The sequence below is a fragment of the Balaenoptera borealis genome, assembly GCF_965194805.1.
Source record: "Balaenoptera borealis genome assembly, chromosome: 6".
NCBI lineage: Eukaryota > Metazoa > Chordata > Mammalia > Artiodactyla > Balaenopteridae > Balaenoptera > Balaenoptera borealis.
Window position 1 is genome coordinate 51051257 of NC_138863.1, and position 20471 is coordinate 51071727.

Sequence of the window (20471 nt, forward strand, 5' to 3'; positions counted from 1 at the left end):
TATCAACAGTACCCTTTAGCCAACGGATCTCATGATTTGGGGTAATAAAATGTAATGCCTATTTGATAAATAACAATATGTGCAGAATCCTTAAAATACAATACAATCTTAGAATAGCTTCTTCACTATTTTTATGTAAGTCCTATAAATATGAATGCTATGATACAATGAGATAGATTTAGAAGAAAGGGAGATGCAGCATCACAGAGCTCACGGGGATAGGTAAAATCAATCTACCTACGGTAAAAGTAAAATAATGTCAGAAAGCTTTAAAAGTTTTCCTTATGTGTGGAATGGAGAGAAACATGTGCATTAGGCCAAAATGAGAGAAAACCCCTCAATGACAGACTAAGTTTAAGGGTGATTAGGTGATTTTTGCTGCAAGGCAATACCTTTCCAACATAGCAGCCTAAAGGCTGAGAGGTGAAGTATGGGGAAAAGATCCATGTTGGGATTAAACATATGAAAATGCATTAATTAATTAGGATATTTTCTAACACTAGGACCAATTTTTAACCAATCTTATTGCTTGAATACAGTTTATGCTTGTGTAGGGTACTGAACTTCCAACTTAATTTACTAGGGGAAAGGGTCCTAGAAACGGAAAGTTATCATCTTCAAATATATACTTTTTTTTTTTTTTAAGGTCGCAGCACATGACATGTGCGATCTTAGTTCCCCAACCTGGGACTGAACCTGTGTCCCCTGCATTGGGAGTGCAGAGTCTTAACCACTGGACCACCAGGGAAGTCCCCCAAATATATACTTTTATGAGGCAAACATGTACATTTTTTAAATGAATACATATGAGGGAAAGTCAGTAACGGCAAAAAATTATTATTTTGTGAGGGTTGTATCTGTCAACAACTAATTATTTTTTCGAAGTGTCAAAAACATTTGTAGCTATCTGATGGTATAATTTACCGTATGTATAATTAAGCTGAAAAATTTGCCCGTTGAACATAAACCACATGATACTTGAAGAAATTAATAACTGTAGAGGAGAGATCAAGATGGTGGAGTAGGAAGACATAGAGCTCACCTCCCCTGACAACATACCAAAAATACATCTACATGTGGAACAATTCTCATGGAAAACTAACTGGAAAATGGCAGAAGAACTCCTATACAACCAAGGCTGCAAGAAAGATTTCCATATAACCAGGTAGGATGGAAAAGGCATAGGGTTGGGACCCCCACCTGAGAGGGATCTGAAAGGAAGAGAAGGTCCCCATGGGCAGACCCTCAATGTGGGGAGCAAGTGGGTTGAGCCACAGACTGGGCATTCCAGTCCTGGGGTCCTGCAAGGAGGAGACAAGCACCCTTGGCTGCCGGGAGAACTGCTGGGACAGACAGAAGGGCTAGAGGAGCCTAGACTCTACTCATGAGGAGTACACATGTGCTGGTTTACCAAAAATCAGGGCAGAGAGAGCTTTGCACTGGCAGCTGCCACTTCGCCACACTCCCCAATCCAAGCTGGTTGAACATCCCGGCCCCGTTCACTCCATACCACAGCCCAGTGCTAGATTTGGGCCAACCAAGCCCTGGGAGGAGACTTGGTCTAGCTATGCAGAGACAGACTGGGGGTCCTGGGATGTGACCTGGGTGGAGTGGAAGTGGCCACTGTCAGCACTTGCTCAGGTAGTGCCGCAGGAGCACCCCACAGTTTGCCTCCCAGTGGAGCCGATGCTCTGGCTCCACCCACTCCACACAGCAGCTTAGCCTCGGAGCTGGGGCAGACAGGTCCTGGGAAAAGACTGCCACGGGGTCAGCCCAGTGCTCTGGTGGTAGCACAGCCGCCTCAATTCCTGCAGCCACTACACCCCAACCCCCAGCCCCAGCCTAGTGAATGTCCCAGCCCCACCCACTCCACACCACAGCCTTGCACTAGATCTGGGATAAACAGAAGAAGGGATGAGACCTTGGGCTGGTTCTGACTGGAGCCTCGGACGACTACAGAGGAGGTGTACTGGTCCTTTGTGAGCACATGGGCCTCACTTGCTTCAGCAATCACCTCCTTTGGGGGCAGGGCACCACTCAAGGGGAATGGAACCTGATTGAGCCAGACCCTCAGGGCATTTACTCCAACAGCTGGGGAGCAGACCCTGTCCCTGGCAGGGCGGCAACAGCTAGGCAGCAAAGAGGAAGTCCCGCCTCACACCCTGCACAGTCTTTAGATCCCCCAAAACCAACCAAACCCCCTATATAGGTGATAACGACCAGCATACCCCGAAGAAAGACATGGCTGGTGGCCATCGTACACACAGAGTCTACACAGGGATGCTACCACATAAAAACACCCCTTTAAGACCATAATAGATAATCGTTTCTCCTAAATTCAGAGACAGAGACAGTTAAGTAAAATGAAAAGGCAGAGGAAATACTCCCAATTAAAAGAGCAAGAAAAATCCACTGAAACAAATAATGAAACAGAGCTCACCAGTCTACCAGACCCCAAGTTCAAAAAGGTGGTAATAAAAACGCTAAATGAATTAAGAAAGATCAATATAAATGCAGATCACTGTAACAAGGAACTAGACACTATAAAGATGAACAAATCAAAAATGGATAATTAATTCAATTTCTAAGATAAAAAGAAATCTAGAAACAATGTACAGCTAACTAAATGACACAGAAGAATGAATAAGTAAGCTGGAAGACAGAATAATAGAAATCACCAAATCAGAAGAGCAGACAAAGACAAGTGAAAAAAACAAAAATGAAAGGAACTTACAAGATCTATAAAATAATATAAAATGTGCCAACCTATGCATAATAAGGGTTTGAGAAGGAGAAGAGAGAGAGAAGGGGATCAAAAACTTATTTGAAGAAACTATGGCTGAAAATTTGCCAAACCTAAAGAAGGAAACAGATATCCAGGTACAAGAATCACAAAGGGTCCTAAACAAGATGAACCCGAACAGACCCACAAGATGTATCATAATTAAGATGGCAAAACTTAAAGACAAAAAGAGCATTCTAAAGGCAGCGAGAGAAAAACAAAGAGTTAATCACAAGGGAACCCCCATAAGGCTATCAGCTGATTTGCAGGCCAGAAGGGAGTGGCATAATATACTAAAAGTTCTGAAAGGAAAAAACCGGCAACCTAGGATACTCTATACAGCAAGATTATCATTTAGAATAGGAGAGATAAAGAATTTCTCAGACAAGCAAAAACTGAAAAGATTCAGTAATACTAAACCTACCCTAAAAGAAAGGGTCTTCTCTAAGCCACCACAGTGAGAAGCCCGCGCACCGCAACCACAAGTAGCCCCCGCTCGCCGCAACTAGAGAAAGCTTGCGCGCAGCAACACAGACCCAATGCAGCCAAAAATAAATAAACAAACAAACAAACAAATAAATAAAAGATGGGAATCAGGGTAGACAGGAATAAGGGGAGATTAAGACTGCTTACTGTAAACCTTTTAATGTTATTAAATCTTTGAACCACACCAATATATCACCTATTCAAAACGTAAAATTACATTAAAAAGTATCTTTACCCAAAAAAAAAAAAAAAAAAGAAAGAAAGGGTCTTCTCTAAATGGAAAAGGAGCAAGAAACTATAGGAAAGAGAAAATCAAAATAGGCAAGGCAAATATATAGTAAGAATTGAAGATCACTTAAATAAGCTAGTATGTAGACTAAACAGTCAAAAAAAATTGTAAAAGCGACTCTATAATAAAAATAAAAGGATAAGTATAAACATGTAAGATAGGATATCAAAATTGCAAAGTATCAGGGAGGGGAGTAAAAAATGTACACCTTTTAGAATGTGTTTGAATTGAATGACTATCAGTTTACATCAAGTAGATAGAGTTACAGGTCAACATACCTAAATTCCACGGTAACCAAAACTCAAAAACATAAAATAGATTCACAAAGAGCAAAAAGAAAGGAAGTCACGCATACAACAAAAGAAAATCATCAGACCAAAAGAAAAAACAAAAAGAATAAACAAAGAAGAACTACAAAAACACCTGGAAAACAAGGATTAAAATGGTAATAAGTACAAACCTATCAACTACTTTAAATGTCAACAGACGAAATGCTTTGATCAAAAGAGTGGCTGATTGGATTAAAAAAAACAAGAACCTGAAATATGCTGTCTACAAGAGACTTACTTCAGGATAAAAGACACACACAGACTGAAAGTGAGGAGAAGGAAAATGATATTTCAGGCAAATGGGAATGACAAGAAAGTGGGAGTAGCAATATTCATATCAAACAAAATAGACTTTAAGACAAAGGCCATTAAAAAAAAGACAAAGAAGGGCATTATATAATGATAAAGAAATCAACACAAGAAGAGGATATTATACTAATTAATACATACGCAACTAGAGATAGAGGAACCAAGATGGCGGAGTAGAAGGACGTGTTCTCACTCCATCTTGCGAGAACACCAGAATCACAACTAGCTGCTGGACAATCATCGACAGGAAGACACTGGAACTCACCAAAAAAGATACCCCACATCCAAACACAAAGGAGAAGCCACAATGAGACGGTAGGAGGGGCGCAATCACAGTAAAATCAAATCCCATAACTGCTGGGTGGGTGACTCACAGACTGGAGAACACTTATACAACATAAGTCCACCCACTGGAGTGAAGGTTCTGAGCCCCACGTCAGGCTTCCCAACCTGGGGGTCCGGCAACGGGAGGAGGAATTCATAGAGAATCAAACTTTGAGGCCTAGTGGGAACTGACTGCAGGACTTCGACAGGACTCCGGGAAACAGAGACCCCACTCTTAGAGGGTGCACACAAAATAGTGTGCGCATCGGGACCCAGGGGAAGGAGCAGTGACCCTGGGGGAGACAAAACCAGACCTACCTGCTAGTGTTGGAAGGTCTCCTGCAGAGGCGGGGGGTGGCTCTGTTTCACCGTAGGGACAAGGACACTGGCAGCAGAAGTTCTGGGAAGGACTCCTTGGCCTGAGCCCGCCCAGAGTCTATCATTAGCCCCACCAAAGAGCCCAGGTAGGCTCCAGTGTTGGGTGGCCTCAGGCAAAAAAACCAACAGGGAGGGAACCCAGCCCCACCCATCAACAGTCAAGTGGATTAAAGTTTTGCTGAGCTCTGACAGCCACAGCAACAGTCAGCTCTACCCACCACCAGAGCCTCCCATCAAGCCTCTTAGATAGCCTCATCCACCAGAGGGCAGACAGCAGAAACAAGAAAAACTACAATCCTGCAGCCTGAGGACCAAAAACCACATTCACAGAAAGATAGACAAGATGAAAAGGCAGAGGGCTATATACCAGATGAAGGAACAAGAAAAACCCCCAGAAAAACAACTAAATGAAGTGGAGATAGGCAACCTTCCAGAAAAAGAATTCAGAATAATGATAGTGAAAATGATCCAGGACCTCGGAAAAAGAATGGAGGCAAAGATCAAGAAGATGCAAGAAATGTTTAACAAAGACCTAGAAGAATTAAAGAACAAACAAACAGAGATGAACAATACAATAACTGAAATGAAAACTACACTAGAAGGAATCGATAGCAGAATAACTGAGGCAGAAGAACGGATAAGTGACCTGGAAGACAGAATGGTGGAATTCACTGCTACGGAACAGAATAAAGAAAAAAGAATGAAAAGAAATGAAGACAGCCTAAGAGACCTCCGGGACAACATTGAACGCAACAACATTCGCATTATAGGGGTCCCAGAAGGAGAAGAGAGAGAGAAAGGACCAGAGAAAATATCTGAAGAGATTATAGTTGAAAACTTCCCTAACATGGGAAAGGAAATAGCCACCCAAGTCCAGGAAGTGCAGAGAGTCCCAGGCAGGAGAAACGCAATGAGAAACACGCTGAGACACATACTAATCAAACTGACAAAAATTAAAGACAAAGAAAAATGATTAAAAGCAACAAGAGAAATATGACAAATAACATACAAGGGAACTCCCACAAGGTTAAAAGCTGATTTCTCAGCAGAAACTGTACAAGCCAGAAGGGAGTGGCAATGATATACTTAAAGTGATGAAAGGGAAGAACCTACAACCAATATTACTCTACCCGGCAAGGAGCTCATTCAGATTCGATAGAGAAACCAACAGCTTTACAGACAAGCAAAAGCTAAGAGAATTCAGCACCACCAAACCAGCTCTACAACAAATGTTAAAGGAACTTCTCTAAGTGGGAAACACAAGAGAAGAAAAGGACCTACAAAAACAAACCCACAACAATTAAGAAAATGGTCATAGGATCACACATACCGATAATTACCTTAAATGTGAATGGATTAAATGCTCCAACCAAAACACACAGACTGGCTGAATGGATACAAAAACAAGACCCATATATATGCTGTCTACAAGAGACCCACTTCAGACCTAGGGACACATACAGACTGAAAGTGAGGGGATGGAAAAAAGATATTCCATGCAAATGGAAATCAAAAGAAAGCTGGAGTAGCTATACTCATATCAGATAAAATAGACTTTAAAATAAAGAATGTTACAAGAGACAAGGAAGGACACTACATAATAATCAAGGGATCAATCCAAGAAGAAGATATAACAATTATAAATATATATGCACCCAACATAGGAGCACCTCAATACATAAGGCAACTGCTAACAGCTATAAAAGAGGAAATTGACAGTAACACAATAATAGTGGGGGACTTTAACACCTCACTTACACCAATGGACAGATCATCCAGACAGAAAATTAATAAGGAAACACAAGCTTTAAATGACACAATAGACCAGACAGATTTAATTGATATCTATAGGACATTCCATCCAAAAACAGCAGATTACACGTTCTTCTCAAGTGCTCACGGAACATTCTCCTGGATAGATCACATCTTGGGTCACAAATCAAGCCTTGGTAAATTTAAGAAAACTGAAATCATATCGAGCATCTTTTCCGACCACAACGCTATGAGATTAGAAATCAATTACAGGGAAAAAAAGTAAAAAACACAAACACATGGAGGCTAAACAATACGATACTAAATAACCAAGAGATCACTGAAGAAATCAAAGAGGAAATCAAAAAATACCTAAAGACAAATGACAACAAAAACACGATGATCCAAAACCTATGGGATGCAGCAAAAGCAGTAATGAGAGAAGTTTATAGCAATACAATCCTACCTCAAGAAATAAGAAAAATCTCACATAAACAATCTAACCTTACACCTAAAGGAACTAGAGAAAGAAGCACAATCAAAACCCATAGTAGAAGGAAAGAACTCATAAAGATAAGAGCAGAAATAAATGAAAGAGAAACAAAGAAAATAGCAAAGATCAATAAAACTAAAATTTGGTTCTTTGAGAAGATAGACAAAATTCATAAACCTTTAGCCAAACTCATCAAGAAAAAGAGGGAGAGGACTCAAATCAATAAAATTAGAAATGAAAAAGGAGAAGTTACAATGGACATTGCAGAAATACAAAGCATCGTAAGAGACTACTACAAGCAACTCCATGCCAATAAAATGGACAATCTGGCAGAAATGGACACATTCTTATAAAGGTATAACCTTCTAAGACTGAACCAGGAGGAAACAGAAAATATGAACAGACCAAATCACAAGTAATGAAAGTTACACAAGTAACTGTGACTAAAAATTTTCCAAGAAACAAAAAGTCCAGGACCAGATGGCTTTACAGGTGAATTCTATCAAACATATAGAGAAGAGCTAACACGCATCGTTCTCAAACACTTCCAAAAAATTACAGAGGAAGGAACACTCCCAAACTCATTCTATGAGGTCACCATCACTCTGATACCAAAACCAGACAAAGATACTACAAAAAAGGAAATTATAGACCAATATCACTGATGAATATAGATGCAAAAATCCTCAACAAAATACTAGCAAACAGAATCCAACAACACATTAAAAGGATCATACACCAGGATCAAGTGGGATTTATCCCAGGGATGCAAGGATTCTTCAATATATGCAAATCAATTAATGTGATACACCGTATTAACAAACTGAAAGATAAAAACCATATAATCATCTCCATAGATGCAGAAGAAGCTTTTGACAAAATTCAACACCCATTTATGATAAAAACTCTCCAGAAGGTGGGCATAGAGGGAACCTACCTCAACATAATAAAGGCCATATATGACAAACCCACAGCCAACATTGTTCTCAATGGTGAAAAACTGCAACCATTTCCTCTAAGATCAGGAACAAGACAAGGTTGCCCACTCTAACCACTATTATTCAACATAGTTTTGGAAGTTTTAGCCACACCAGTCAGAGAAGAAAAAGAAATAAAAGGAATCCAAATCAGAAAAGAAAAACTAAAACTGTCACTGTTTGCAGATGACACGATACTATATATAGAGAATCCTAAAGATGCCACCAGAAAACTTCTAGAGCTGATCAATGAATTTGGTAAAGTTGCAGGATAGAAAATTAAGTCACAGAAATCTCTTGCATTCTTATACACTAACAACGAAAGACCAGAAAGAAAAATTAAGGAAACAATTCCATTCACCATTGTAACAAAAAGAATAAAATACCTAGGAATAAACCTACTAAGGAGGTAAAAGATCTGTACTCAGAAAACTGTAAGACAGTGATGAAAGAAATCAAAGATGACAAAACAGATGAAGAGATATACCATGTTCTTGGATTGGAAGAATCAATATTGTGAAAATGACTATACTACCCAAAGCAATCTACAGATTCAATGCAACCCCTATCAAATTACCAATGACATTTTTTTTTACAGAACTAGAACAAAAAGTCTTAAAATCTATATGGAGACACAAAAGACCCCGAATAGCCAAAGCAATCTTGAGGGAAAAAAAAGGAGCTAGAGGAATCAGACTCCCTGACTTCAGACTATATTACAAAGCTACAGTCATCAAGACACTATGGTACTGGCACAAAAACAGAAATATAGATAAATGGAACAGGATAGAAAGCCCAGAGATAAACCCACACACCTATGGTCAACTAATCTATGACAAAGGAGGCAAGGATATACAACAGAGAAAAGACAGTCTCTTCAATAAGTGGTGCTGGGAAAATTGGACAGCTACATGTAAAAGAATGAAATTAGAACACTCCCTAACACCATACACAAAAATAAACTCAAAATGGATTCGAGACCTAAATGTAAGGCCGACACTATAAAACTCTTAGAGGAAAACATAGGAAAAACACTCTTTGACATAAATCACAGCAAGACCTTTTTTGATCCACCTCCTAGAGTAATGGAAATAAAAACAAAAATAAACAAATGGGACCTAATGAAACTTCAAAACTTTGGACAGCAAAGGAAACCATAAACAAGATGAAAAGACAATCTTCAGAATGGGAGAAAATATTTGTAAACAAATCAATGGACAAAGGATTAATCTCCACAATATATAAGCAGCTCATGCAGCTCAATATTAAAAAAACAAACAACCCAATCCAAAAGTGGGCAGAAGACCTAAACAGACATTTCTCCAAAGAAAACATACAGATGGCCAAGAGACACATGAAAAGCTGCTCAACGTCACTAATTATTAGAGAAATCCAAATCAAAACTACAGTGAGGTATCACCTCATACTGGTTAGAATGGGCATCATCAGAAAATCTACAAACAGCACATGCTGGAGAGGGTGTGGAGGAAAGGGAACCCTCTTGCACTGTTGGTGGGAATGTCAATTGATACAGCCACTATGGAGAACAGTATGGAGGCTCCTTAAAAAACTAAAAATAGAACTACCATACGACCCAGCAATCCCACTACTGGGCATATTCCCAGAGAAAACCGTAATTTAAAAAGACACATGCACCCCAATGTTCACTGCAGCACTATTTACAATAGGCAGGTCATGGAAGCAACCTAAATGCCCATCGACAGATGAATGGATAAAGAAGATGTGGTACATATATACAATGGAATATGACTCAGCCATAAAAAGGAACGAAATTGGGTCATTTGTAGAGATATGGATGGACCAAGAGACTGTATACAAAATGAAGTCAGAAAGAGAAAAACAAATATCGTATATTCATGCATATGTGGAATCTAGAAAAATGGTACAGACGAACCAGTTTGCAAGGCAGAAATAGAGACACAGATGTAGAGAACAAACGTACGGACACCAAGCGGGGAAAGCAGGGGTGGGGGCTGGTGGTGGGATGAATTGGGAGATTGGCACTGACATATGTACACTAATATGTATAAAACAGATAACTAATAAGAACATGCTGTATAAAAAAAATTTTTAAAGTAACATACAGATATCGGTTGCATTTCTTCACACCAACAATGAAATATCAAAAAGAGAATGTAAAAAACCAATACCTTTTAAAATCGCAGCCCCAAAATAAACTACTTAGGAATAAACCTGACCAAGGAGGTGAAAGACTTATACGATGAGAACTATGAAACATTAAAAAAGGAAACTGTAGACGATTCAAAAAAATGGAAAGATAACCCATGCTCCTAGATTGGAAAAATTAATATTGTTAAAATGGCCATACTACCCAAAGCAATCTACAGATTTAATGCAATCCCTATCAAATTACCCATGACATTTTCACAGAATTAGAATAATCCTAAAATTCATAAGGAACCATAAAAGAGACGGAATTGCCAAAGCAATCCTGAAGAAAAAGAACAAAGCAGGAGGCATAACCCTCCCAGACTTCAGACAATACTACAACTACAAAGCTACAGTAATCAAAACAGTGTGGGGACTTCCCTGGTGGTGCAGTAGTTAAGAATCCACCTGCCAATGCAGGGGATGCGGGTTCGAGCCCTGCTCCGGGAAGATCCCACATGCCGCGGAGCAACTAAGTCCATGCGCCACAACTACTGGAGCCCGTGCACCTAGAGCCTGTGCTCCACAATAGGAAAAGCCACCGCAATGAGAAGCCCGTGCACCGCAACAAAGAGTAGCCCCCGCTCGCTGTAACTAGAGAAAACCTGCGCAGCAACGAAGACCTAACACAGCCAAAAATAATTAAAAAAAAAAAACAGTGTGGTACTGGCACAAAAGCAGACATACAGATCAATGCGACAGAACAGAGAGCCCAGAAATAAACCCACACACCTACAGTCAATTAATCTTCAACAGAGGAGGCAAGAATATACAATGGGGAAAAAACAATCTCTTCAACATGTGGTATTGGGAAAGTTGGACAGCCACAAGTAAATCAGTGAAGTTAGAACACACCCTCTCACCATACACAAAAGTAAACTCAAAATGGTTTAAAGACTTAAATATAAGACATTACACCATAAAACTCCTAGAAGAAATCATAGGCGAAACATTTTCTGACATAAATCATACCAGCGTTTTCTTAGCTCAGTCTCCCAAGGCATTAAAAATAAAAACTAAAATAAACAAATGGGACCTAATCAAACTTAAAAGCTTTTGCACAGCAAAGGAAACCATAAACAAAACCAAAAAGACAACCTACAGAATGGGAGAAAATATTTGCAAATGATGCGACCAACAGGGACTTAATTTCCAAAATACACAAACAGCTCATACAACTCAACAACAAAAAACCAAACAACGAAATCGAAAAATGGGTAGAAGACATAAACAGACATTTCTCCAAAGAAGAAATACAGATGGCCAGTAGGCACATGAAAAGATGCTCAACATCACAAATTATTAGCGAAATGCAAATCACAACTACAGTGAGGTACCACCTCCAGTCAAAATGGCCATCATTAAAAAGTCTACAAATAGCAAATGCTGGAGAGGGTGTGGAGAAAAGAGAACACTCCAACACTGTTGGTGGGAATGTAAGTTGGTGTAGCCAGTATAGAGAACAGAATAGAGGTTCCTCAAAAAACTAAAAACAGAATTACCATATGATCCAGCAATCCCAATCCTGGGCTTATATCCAGACAAAACTCCATTCCAAAAAGATACATGCACCCCTATGTTCACTGCAGCACTATTCACAATAGCCAAGACATGGAAACAACCTAAATGTCCATCGATAGATGAATGGATAAAGAAGATGTGGTACATATATACAATGGAATACTACTCAGCCATAAAAAAGAATGAAATAATGCCATTTGCAGCAACATGGATGCAACTAGAGACTATCTACTAAGTGAAGTAAGTCAAAGAGAAAGACAAATACCATGTGATATCACTTATATGTGGAATCTAAAATACAACACAAATGAACCTATGAAACAGAAACAGAATCACGGATATAGAGAACAGACTGGTGGTTGCCAAGGGGGAGGGGGTTGGGCGGGAATGGAATAGGAGGTTGGGGTTAGCAGATGTAAGCTTTTACATACAGAATGGATAAACAACAAGGTCCTACTGTATAGCACAGAGAACTATGTTCAGTATCCTATGATAAACCATAATGGAAAAGAATATTAAAAAAAAGAATGTAAATATATGTATAACTGAATCCCTTTGCTATACAGCAGTAATTAACACAACACTGTAAATCAACTATACCTCAATTAAAAAAAAAAAAAGGTTTAAAGACCTAAATATAAGACACAACACCACAAAATTCCTAAGAGCGAACACAGGCAAAACATTCTTGAACATAAATTGTAGAAATATTTTCTTAGATCAATCTCCCAAGGCAAAAGCAATAAAAACCAAAAATAAACAAATAGGACCTAATCAAACTTACAAGCTTTTGCACAGCAAAGAAACCTTCAACAAAATGAAAAGACAACTTAAGGAATGGGAGAAAATATTTGCAAATGATGTGACTGAAATGGGGTTAATATCCAAAATATGTAAATAGCTCATATGACCAAATTAAAAAAAACAAACAACCCAATCAAAAAATGGGCAGGAACTTCCCTGGTGGTCCAGTGGTTAAGACTCTGTGCTTCCAATGCAGGGCAAGAAGGTTCAGTCCCTGGTTGGGGAAGTAAGATACCACATGCCGTGTTGCATGGTCAAAAAGGAAAAAAAAAAAAAAAAAAAACAGCAGAAGACCTAAATAGAGATTTCTCCAAAGAAGACATACAGATGGCCAACAGGCACATGAAAGATGCTCAACATGGCTAATTATTAAAGAAATGCAAGTCAAAACCATGAGGTATCATCTCACACCAGTAAGTATGGCTATCATCTAAAAGTCTACAAATAAATGCTGGAAAGGATGTGGAGAAAAGGGAACCCTGCTACACTGTCAGTGGGAATGTAAACTGGTATAGCCACTATGGAAAACAGTATGGTGGTTCCTCAAAAAAAACTAAAAATAGAGCTACCATATGATCCAGAAATTCCACTCCTGGGTATATATTTGGAAAACACAAAAACTGTAATTTGAAAAGATACATGCACCCCAATGTTCATAGCAGCACTATTTACAATAGCCAAGACATGGAAACAACCCAAGTGCCCATCAACAGACAACTGGCTTAAGATGTGGTATGGATACAAAGGAATATTACTCAGCCATAAACATAATGAAATATTGCCATTTGCAGCAACATGGATGGACCCAGAGAATATTATACTTTGTGAAGTAAGTCAGACAGAGAAAGACAAATACATGATATCATTTATATGTGGAATCTAAAAAATAATACAACTCAATCTATTTAATACAAAACAGAAACAGACTTACAGACACAGGAAACAAATTTATGGTTACCAAAGGGGAGAGAGGGAGGAAAGGACAAACAGTGTGGGATTAACAGAAACAAGCTACTTTACATGAAATAGATAAGCAACAAGGATTTACTGTATAGTACAGGGAATTATACCCAGTATCTTATAATAACCTATAATGGAATATATTCCATTATTGGAATATATTGGAATATATTCCACAAAAAAACCAAACTGAATCACTATGCTGTACACCTGAAACTAACACAATATTGTAAATATATACTTCAACTTCAAAAGAAAAAAAGGAACTTAATAATTTTATAACATGTATAATATAATCAAAAAGAAATATTCAATAAATAAAAAAATTATAACTGGGTACAAACTGTATTTTGAAAATAATCAATTATAGAAGCATACTTAAGACTTTCACTTAATCTAAGGGTACATACTTCCAGTTACAAGATTAATAACTTCTGGGGATCTACTGTACAGCATACAGTGATTATAGCTAACAATACTGTATAAAATACTTGAAAGCTGGGGCTTCCCTGGTGGCGCAGTGGTTGAGAATCTGCCTGCTAATGCAGGGGACACGGGTTCGCGCCCTGGTCTGGGAAGATCCCACATGCCACGGAGCAACTAGGCCCGTGAGCCACAACTACTGAGCCTGCGCGTCTGGAGCCTGTGCTCCGCAACAAAAAGAGGCCACAATAGTGAGAGGCCCGCACACCGCGATGAAGAGTAGCCCCCGCTTGCCGCAACGACAGGAAGCCCTAGCACAGAAACGAAGACCCAACATAGTAATCAATCAATCAATAAATAAATCTTTAAAAAAAAAAAAAAAATACTTGAAAGCTGCTGAAAGAGTAGATCTTAAATGTTCTCGCCCCAAGAAAAAAATGGTAAATAGGTGACAGGATGGAGGTGTTAGCTAATGTTATGGTGGTGGTCATCATTTTGCAACATGTGTTTCAAATCAACAAATTGTACACCTTAAAGTTACAGAATGCTCTATGTCAATTATATCTCAATAAACCTAGGGGAAAAAAAAGACTGTCACCTAAAAATCAAATGTCATGGTCTCTTCATCATTAACAAAATAACAAATATTACCTCTTCCTTTGGAACAAAAAGTGATCAGCCAGCCAATACCAGCAGCAAACGCAGTTTGTATGGAGTTAACAAAATTTCCTTAAGAGAAAATAAAGAAAATTTCTGATCATTTACTACTCCATAATGGAAACCGTTTTCTAAATGGGTTTTCCCTTCTAATGTCACCCATTTCCAATCCACTCTGAGTAGTTTTCAGGATTCCTAAAAATCCTCTTGAGCATATCAAATTCCTTCAACTATTTATTTTTTTTAATCACATAAAATCTAAATTCATTATTTCATTAAGAAACAAATTGGCAAGTAAGGCCCCTTGTGATCTGAGCTTTGTCTACCCATACAGCCAGCCATATTCTTCCCCAAGCCACTCTACCCATTACCCATCTTTTTGTTAGATTCATGAAATACTACCAGTTTCCCAAATACAGTGACCTTTTAAGGCTTCCTCTTCACTTTCAAGACAGGTTATATCTGACCTCGTTCAAGAAGTTTCCTAATCCTTCCTCCTTTCCCCACCTGAGTTCTTTCATATCCTTCATGCTTCCCTAAGCTTACCTCTATCATAATGGTTACTACACTGCATTTTAATGGTTTACTAATGGGGTCCTGGAAGGCAGGGATTATATAGTTTATTACTACAGCCCTAGTATTTAACATAGTTTCAGAGACATAACTGTATTCAATGAATGATATCAGCATCCCTTTAGAAGTAAATACTATCATTTCATGGGTAGTACAGATAATTAAATAACCCACCTAAAGTCACTTGATGAATTCAAAACCTAAGATTAGAAGAGTTTTTAAACTTCAAAATTAAACTGAATACAGGCATGAATTTACTGCCTGATGTAGTATACTTATGAAAGCAATAAAACACTTGGTTTACTAAATATTTAGTTGCACTTGCAAAGTTGCCTTTTCACCTAGCCCCACTTCATACCCATGTCCTACATCAAAATTGTTTTAGTTTATGTATAAATATAGTTAATTTATTAAATGCCTACTATTTAGTAGGGCTCAGAACAAATGACACAATTCCCTTCTAAGAAGCATGGAAAAGATATTTTAAAATTTCAGTATTATGACCAGAACATTGCCACTGAAAAGCTTAAAATACCAATTCAAAGTATCCTTGAAAATCAAGCAAATTATGAAAACAAAATTACCTGTCCACAATTCTGTCACTGTGCTTCTAACATGCTGCATGGCGAAATTCACTAAACTTTCCTTTGATCTGTCACCATGGTATTTCACTGCAGCCTATTTTTTTATTTATAAAAAGAGAAATGTCTTTTACTTTTTCTTTTTAAAACTCATACCAAATACCTTGATTCTCCATTATTCTGAATAAGTAAGATCTGTCTCTCAATAGTACAGTGTATTTCTAACTGACATGCTAAGAATCTTGATTGCACACATTCCATGTCAGACATTTGAATAATACTATTTATGTTTTTAGTTTCACTTTTATCACTTAACACTGGGGAGAGGAAGGGAAATCAGAACTTTACATTCAATGAGAGAAAACACCTGTAAAATACTTTGTAAATTATAAAGTACAACATGCATATTGGTTAACATGTTCTTTAAGATGGAAACTGAAATTGGAAAACATTTAATTTTGAAATAGAACAAAGACAAAATAATGGCATCTAAAAGTATTCACAGTATAATAAAAAATGTTTATTATGACTAGAGTATAGTTAGATGGCATCTAAAATAAGACTTAAAAATCAAAAGATTCTACAAATTCACATAGTGTTTTCTCTAGTATTCCCTTTGCTATAATGTTCTACCAATTAAAAAAAAAAAAATGCCAATTTTATCTCTTACCATTCCAGACCTAAAAATGAAGAGGCTGGGATAACTGTTCACTCCTTTCATTCGGCAAAGCATTCTATCATCGCCACAGTTAACAGCTCCAATTCGAAGCAATCCATCTACTTCTTTAGCAAAGTCTCTCCACTATGAGGAAAAAAAGAGTTTCTTCTTATAAGATCATTTATCTTTCCCTGAACATTCTTCAAGCTGTACTTTCCTTTTTTTTAAAATTAATTAATTATTTCTTTTTGGCTGCACTGGATCTTTGTTGGTGCACGCAGGCTTTCTCTAGCTGCGGAGAGATGGGGCTACACTTTGTTGTGGTGTGCAGGCTTCTCATTGCAGTGGCTTCTCTTGTTGCGGAGCACGGGCTCTAGGCGCGCGGGCTTCAGTAGTTGTGGCTCACGTGCTCTAGAGCACAGGCTCAGTAGTTGTGGCATACGGGTTTAGTTGTTCTGTGGCATGTGGGATCTTACTGGGCCAGGGCTTGAACCCGTGTCCCCTGCATTGGCAGGCAGATTCTTAACCACTGCACCACCAGGGAAGTCCCCAAGCTGTACTTTATTAAAGGAGATTATGCTCAGGAAGTAAAACCATATACATGTGAAAAAATATTATAGTCATTTCTGTTATAGTTACTACTAATAGAAAAAACCCTCAAATAACACTCAAATTTAAAAAAACACTCAAATAACAGATCAGTTGTAAACAGTAAGACTTTAATAATCAGGATGTAAAAAATACGTACTGTGGGAGCTAAATCATGGCAGTGTGAACACCCTGGGGAGTAGAAGTTCACAAACCACAGTTCTCCAGAATTAACAGCAGCATCTGAAAGTACATAAAACCAAAACAACTTAGAACAACCAAAACAACCAATTTACTAAAGGTTTGTACCTATTTTAGTTAAGAAGTTTCCTTGATATCAGAATGAAAAAAAGTCATATATTTCTCACACTGCCTTTATCATTTTCTGTATAATTTTTTCTATAAGAAGAAAACATACTATTTCAACTGTCAAACTAACAATATCTTTTTTTTTTGACTCTTCCAAGCCCTACTTGAATAAGAAACAACCTTGAACTGCATGATCCATGTCAGCAAGAAGCTGTAAAAAGAAAGGAAGCAACAAAAGGAAGCAACAGCCAAACCTCATGACAGTCTGTGTGGTTGAGAGAAATGAAGAGAAACAATGAGAGAGACTGAGATTTAAGCTCTTCTACTATCTGCAGCACTGGTTAAGCACACAGTCAATCAATTCTGACAGCTACTCCAGATTCTGAAAGAATGAAGAGACCTACACGACATAGTAAGGACTGTGGGGATTAAATCTAATCTTTGCTCTTAAAAAGACATTTTCCTTGGAAAACTGTGTTATTTGAAATATTAGATCAAAGTTTTTAACAATTCAAAACATGAATACATATTTGCTAATAGATCTGAACACTACATAATATCTACCCAACAATACCTTATAGGTTATAATCTAATCTATAAGAGGACCTGATATAAACAAAATTTATTCATTTAAAAATTTTATCATTGTAAGGATGCGCTCTAACATTCAAGATAAAAAAGTTAAGAAAATTTGCTTTTAGTTAGTCTCCATGTAATTCCATATGAAAATCAGTTGTCAGTAATTTTTAAAGAAAATATTTTCATAAGTTATAATAAATTATACCAAGACATCAAAACATGCACACTATTCTAAATATGTGTAACTGATTCAGATTAATTAGTAACATGCGCAATAATGTTCACCTACATTTCAGTTACAAGACACACAGATCTATGTGAAAAACAGTTAAGCCATACATTACAAGCAAAGTGTATACATTAGGATTTTATCAGCTGTTCTTTGGCAAAGGTTAGAAAGTCTGACAAATAGACCACTCTATCTAGTTTGCCAAAATAATTGCCATGCTGACTTAGATCAACTGGTATGAATTTAGGTAAAATCTTATATGTTCTCTGCCCCTTTCCTCTGGGACCTCTATGACGCAAATGTTAGTACACATGACGTTGTCCCAGAGGTCTCTTAAACTGTCCTCATTTCTTTCTATTCTTTTTTCATTTTCCTGTTCAGCTTCAGTGATTTCCACTACTCTGTCTTCCAGCTTGCTGATCCATTCCTCTGCATCATCTAATCTACTGTTGATTCCTTCTAGTGTATTTTTTCATTTCAGTTATCATATTCTTCATCTGTTTGGTTGTTCTTTATATTTTCTAACTCTTTGTTCAAAAACTTCTAACTTCTCACTCTGTTCATTCAATCTTCTCCCAAATTCTCTGAACATCTTAACAATATATTTAAAGTGATGAAAGGGAAAAACCTATAACCAAGAAGACTCTACCCAGCAAGGCTTTCATTAAGATTTGAAGGACAGATCAAAAGTTTTACAGAGAAGCAAAAGCTAAAAGAGTTCATCACCATGAAACCAGCTTTACAAGAAATGTTACAGGGACTTACCTAAGTGAAAAAGAAAAGGCCACAACTAGAAAAATGAAAATTACGGAAGGAAAAAAAATCTCAAAAAAAAAAAAAAATCTTATTGTTAAAGTCAAATATACAATAAAGGTAGTAAATCAGCCATGTATAAAGCTAGTAAAAAGGTTAAAAGACAAAAGTAGTAAAATATATACTCAATAAATAATTAAGGAATATATAAAACAAAAAGATGTAAAATATGACATCAAAGTCAGTAAATGTGGTGGTGGAGGGAGTAAAAATGCAGGGTTGTTAAAATGAGTTAATAAGCACACACACAGAGACTGCTACGTACAGTGTGTGGAGTAGTCAACGACTATGTAATATCTTTGTATGGTGACATATCATAATCAGACTTACTGTAGTGATCACTTTGAAATGTACAGAAACACCAAGTCACTATGTTGTGTAACAGGAACTAACACAGTGTTGTATGTCATTACACTTCAGAAACAAACTCACAGAAAAAGAGATCAGGTTTGTGGTTACCAGAGGCGGGGGTCGGGGGGAGAGAGAGTTGGATGAAGGTGGTCAAAAGGTACAAACTTCTAGTTACGAGACAAAAAAGTACTAGGGATGGAATGTAGAACATCATAAGTATAATCAACAATGCTGTATATCATATATAAAAGTTGTTAAGAGCAAATCCTGAGAGTTCCATTACAAGAAAACATTTTTTCCTATTTCTTTAATTTTGTATCTGTATAAGATAATGAATATTTACTAAACTTATTTTGATCATCATTTCATGATGGATGTAAGTCAAATCATGCTGTACACCTTAAACTTATACAGTGCTGTATGTCAGTTATATCTCAATAAAACTGGAAGGGAAAAAAATAATGGCATTTAATTTGACACAAAACCTTATTTAAAGTGGGAAAAAAAAATGTCTCCCATCTTGGTACTTTGTTTTCATAGACTACTTCTAACTTATTTGCCCAGTTCCCACTATTATTAAAAATATTTTTAATACTGTATTATCAAAGCTCAATGGGATGTTTTTGCATAACCTAGTGACTCAGAATAGAACAAGTATACTTCAAAATGTGATTTTCAGCTTCTAAACTATACAACTATAGCTAATGTCTGTTAATATTTATGTGATTATAGCTAATAGCTTCTGTTAGCCTAGAAAAATGTAAAAAAAGGCAGAAGTGCTTTGAGTTCCTCTTTAATTTCTTGAGCGTGTCTTCAAAAGGATGAATGTATTGTGTGGGTACTACTCAAAATGACTACTGTTAAGTGCAAGATGTTCTTTGCTTTCGCAGGTACTATCTAGAACTTGTTTTAATAACTGCATAATACTTTTCTATGACATATAAAAAGATAATATGCATCATGTTTAATGGGAAGGATAAGAACTTCAAAGCGAAGTTTATTAATCACATTTTTTCTTCTGTACTATAGTTGAACATTTCAGAGTTCCACTCCTGATAAAAGTGAACTATGTAATCTGGATTAACTCTTCCACTACAACTTCAGAACTGGAGAAAA

At 37.3% G+C, this 20471-nt stretch overlaps 1 protein-coding gene across 4 annotated transcripts in view; it reads right to left on the minus strand.

Moving 5' to 3' along the window:
• The window catches only part of DNAJC10 (DnaJ heat shock protein family (Hsp40) member C10), a 57346-nt gene that overhangs the window by 28273 nt on the left and 8602 nt on the right, over positions 1 to 20471 (minus strand). For all 4 annotated transcript variants that reach the window (XM_082397521.1, XM_082397523.1, XM_082397522.1 and 1 more), the window contains 4 exons: positions 17235 to 17317; positions 16499 to 16630; positions 15832 to 15925; positions 14669 to 14746 (listed from right to left, as the gene is read on the minus strand). In XM_082397521.1, coding sequence (XP_082253647.1) covers positions 14669 to 14746; positions 15832 to 15925; positions 16499 to 16630; positions 17235 to 17317 — 387 coding nt within the window. The remainder of the gene's footprint in view (positions 1 to 14668; positions 14747 to 15831; positions 15926 to 16498; positions 16631 to 17234; positions 17318 to 20471) is intronic.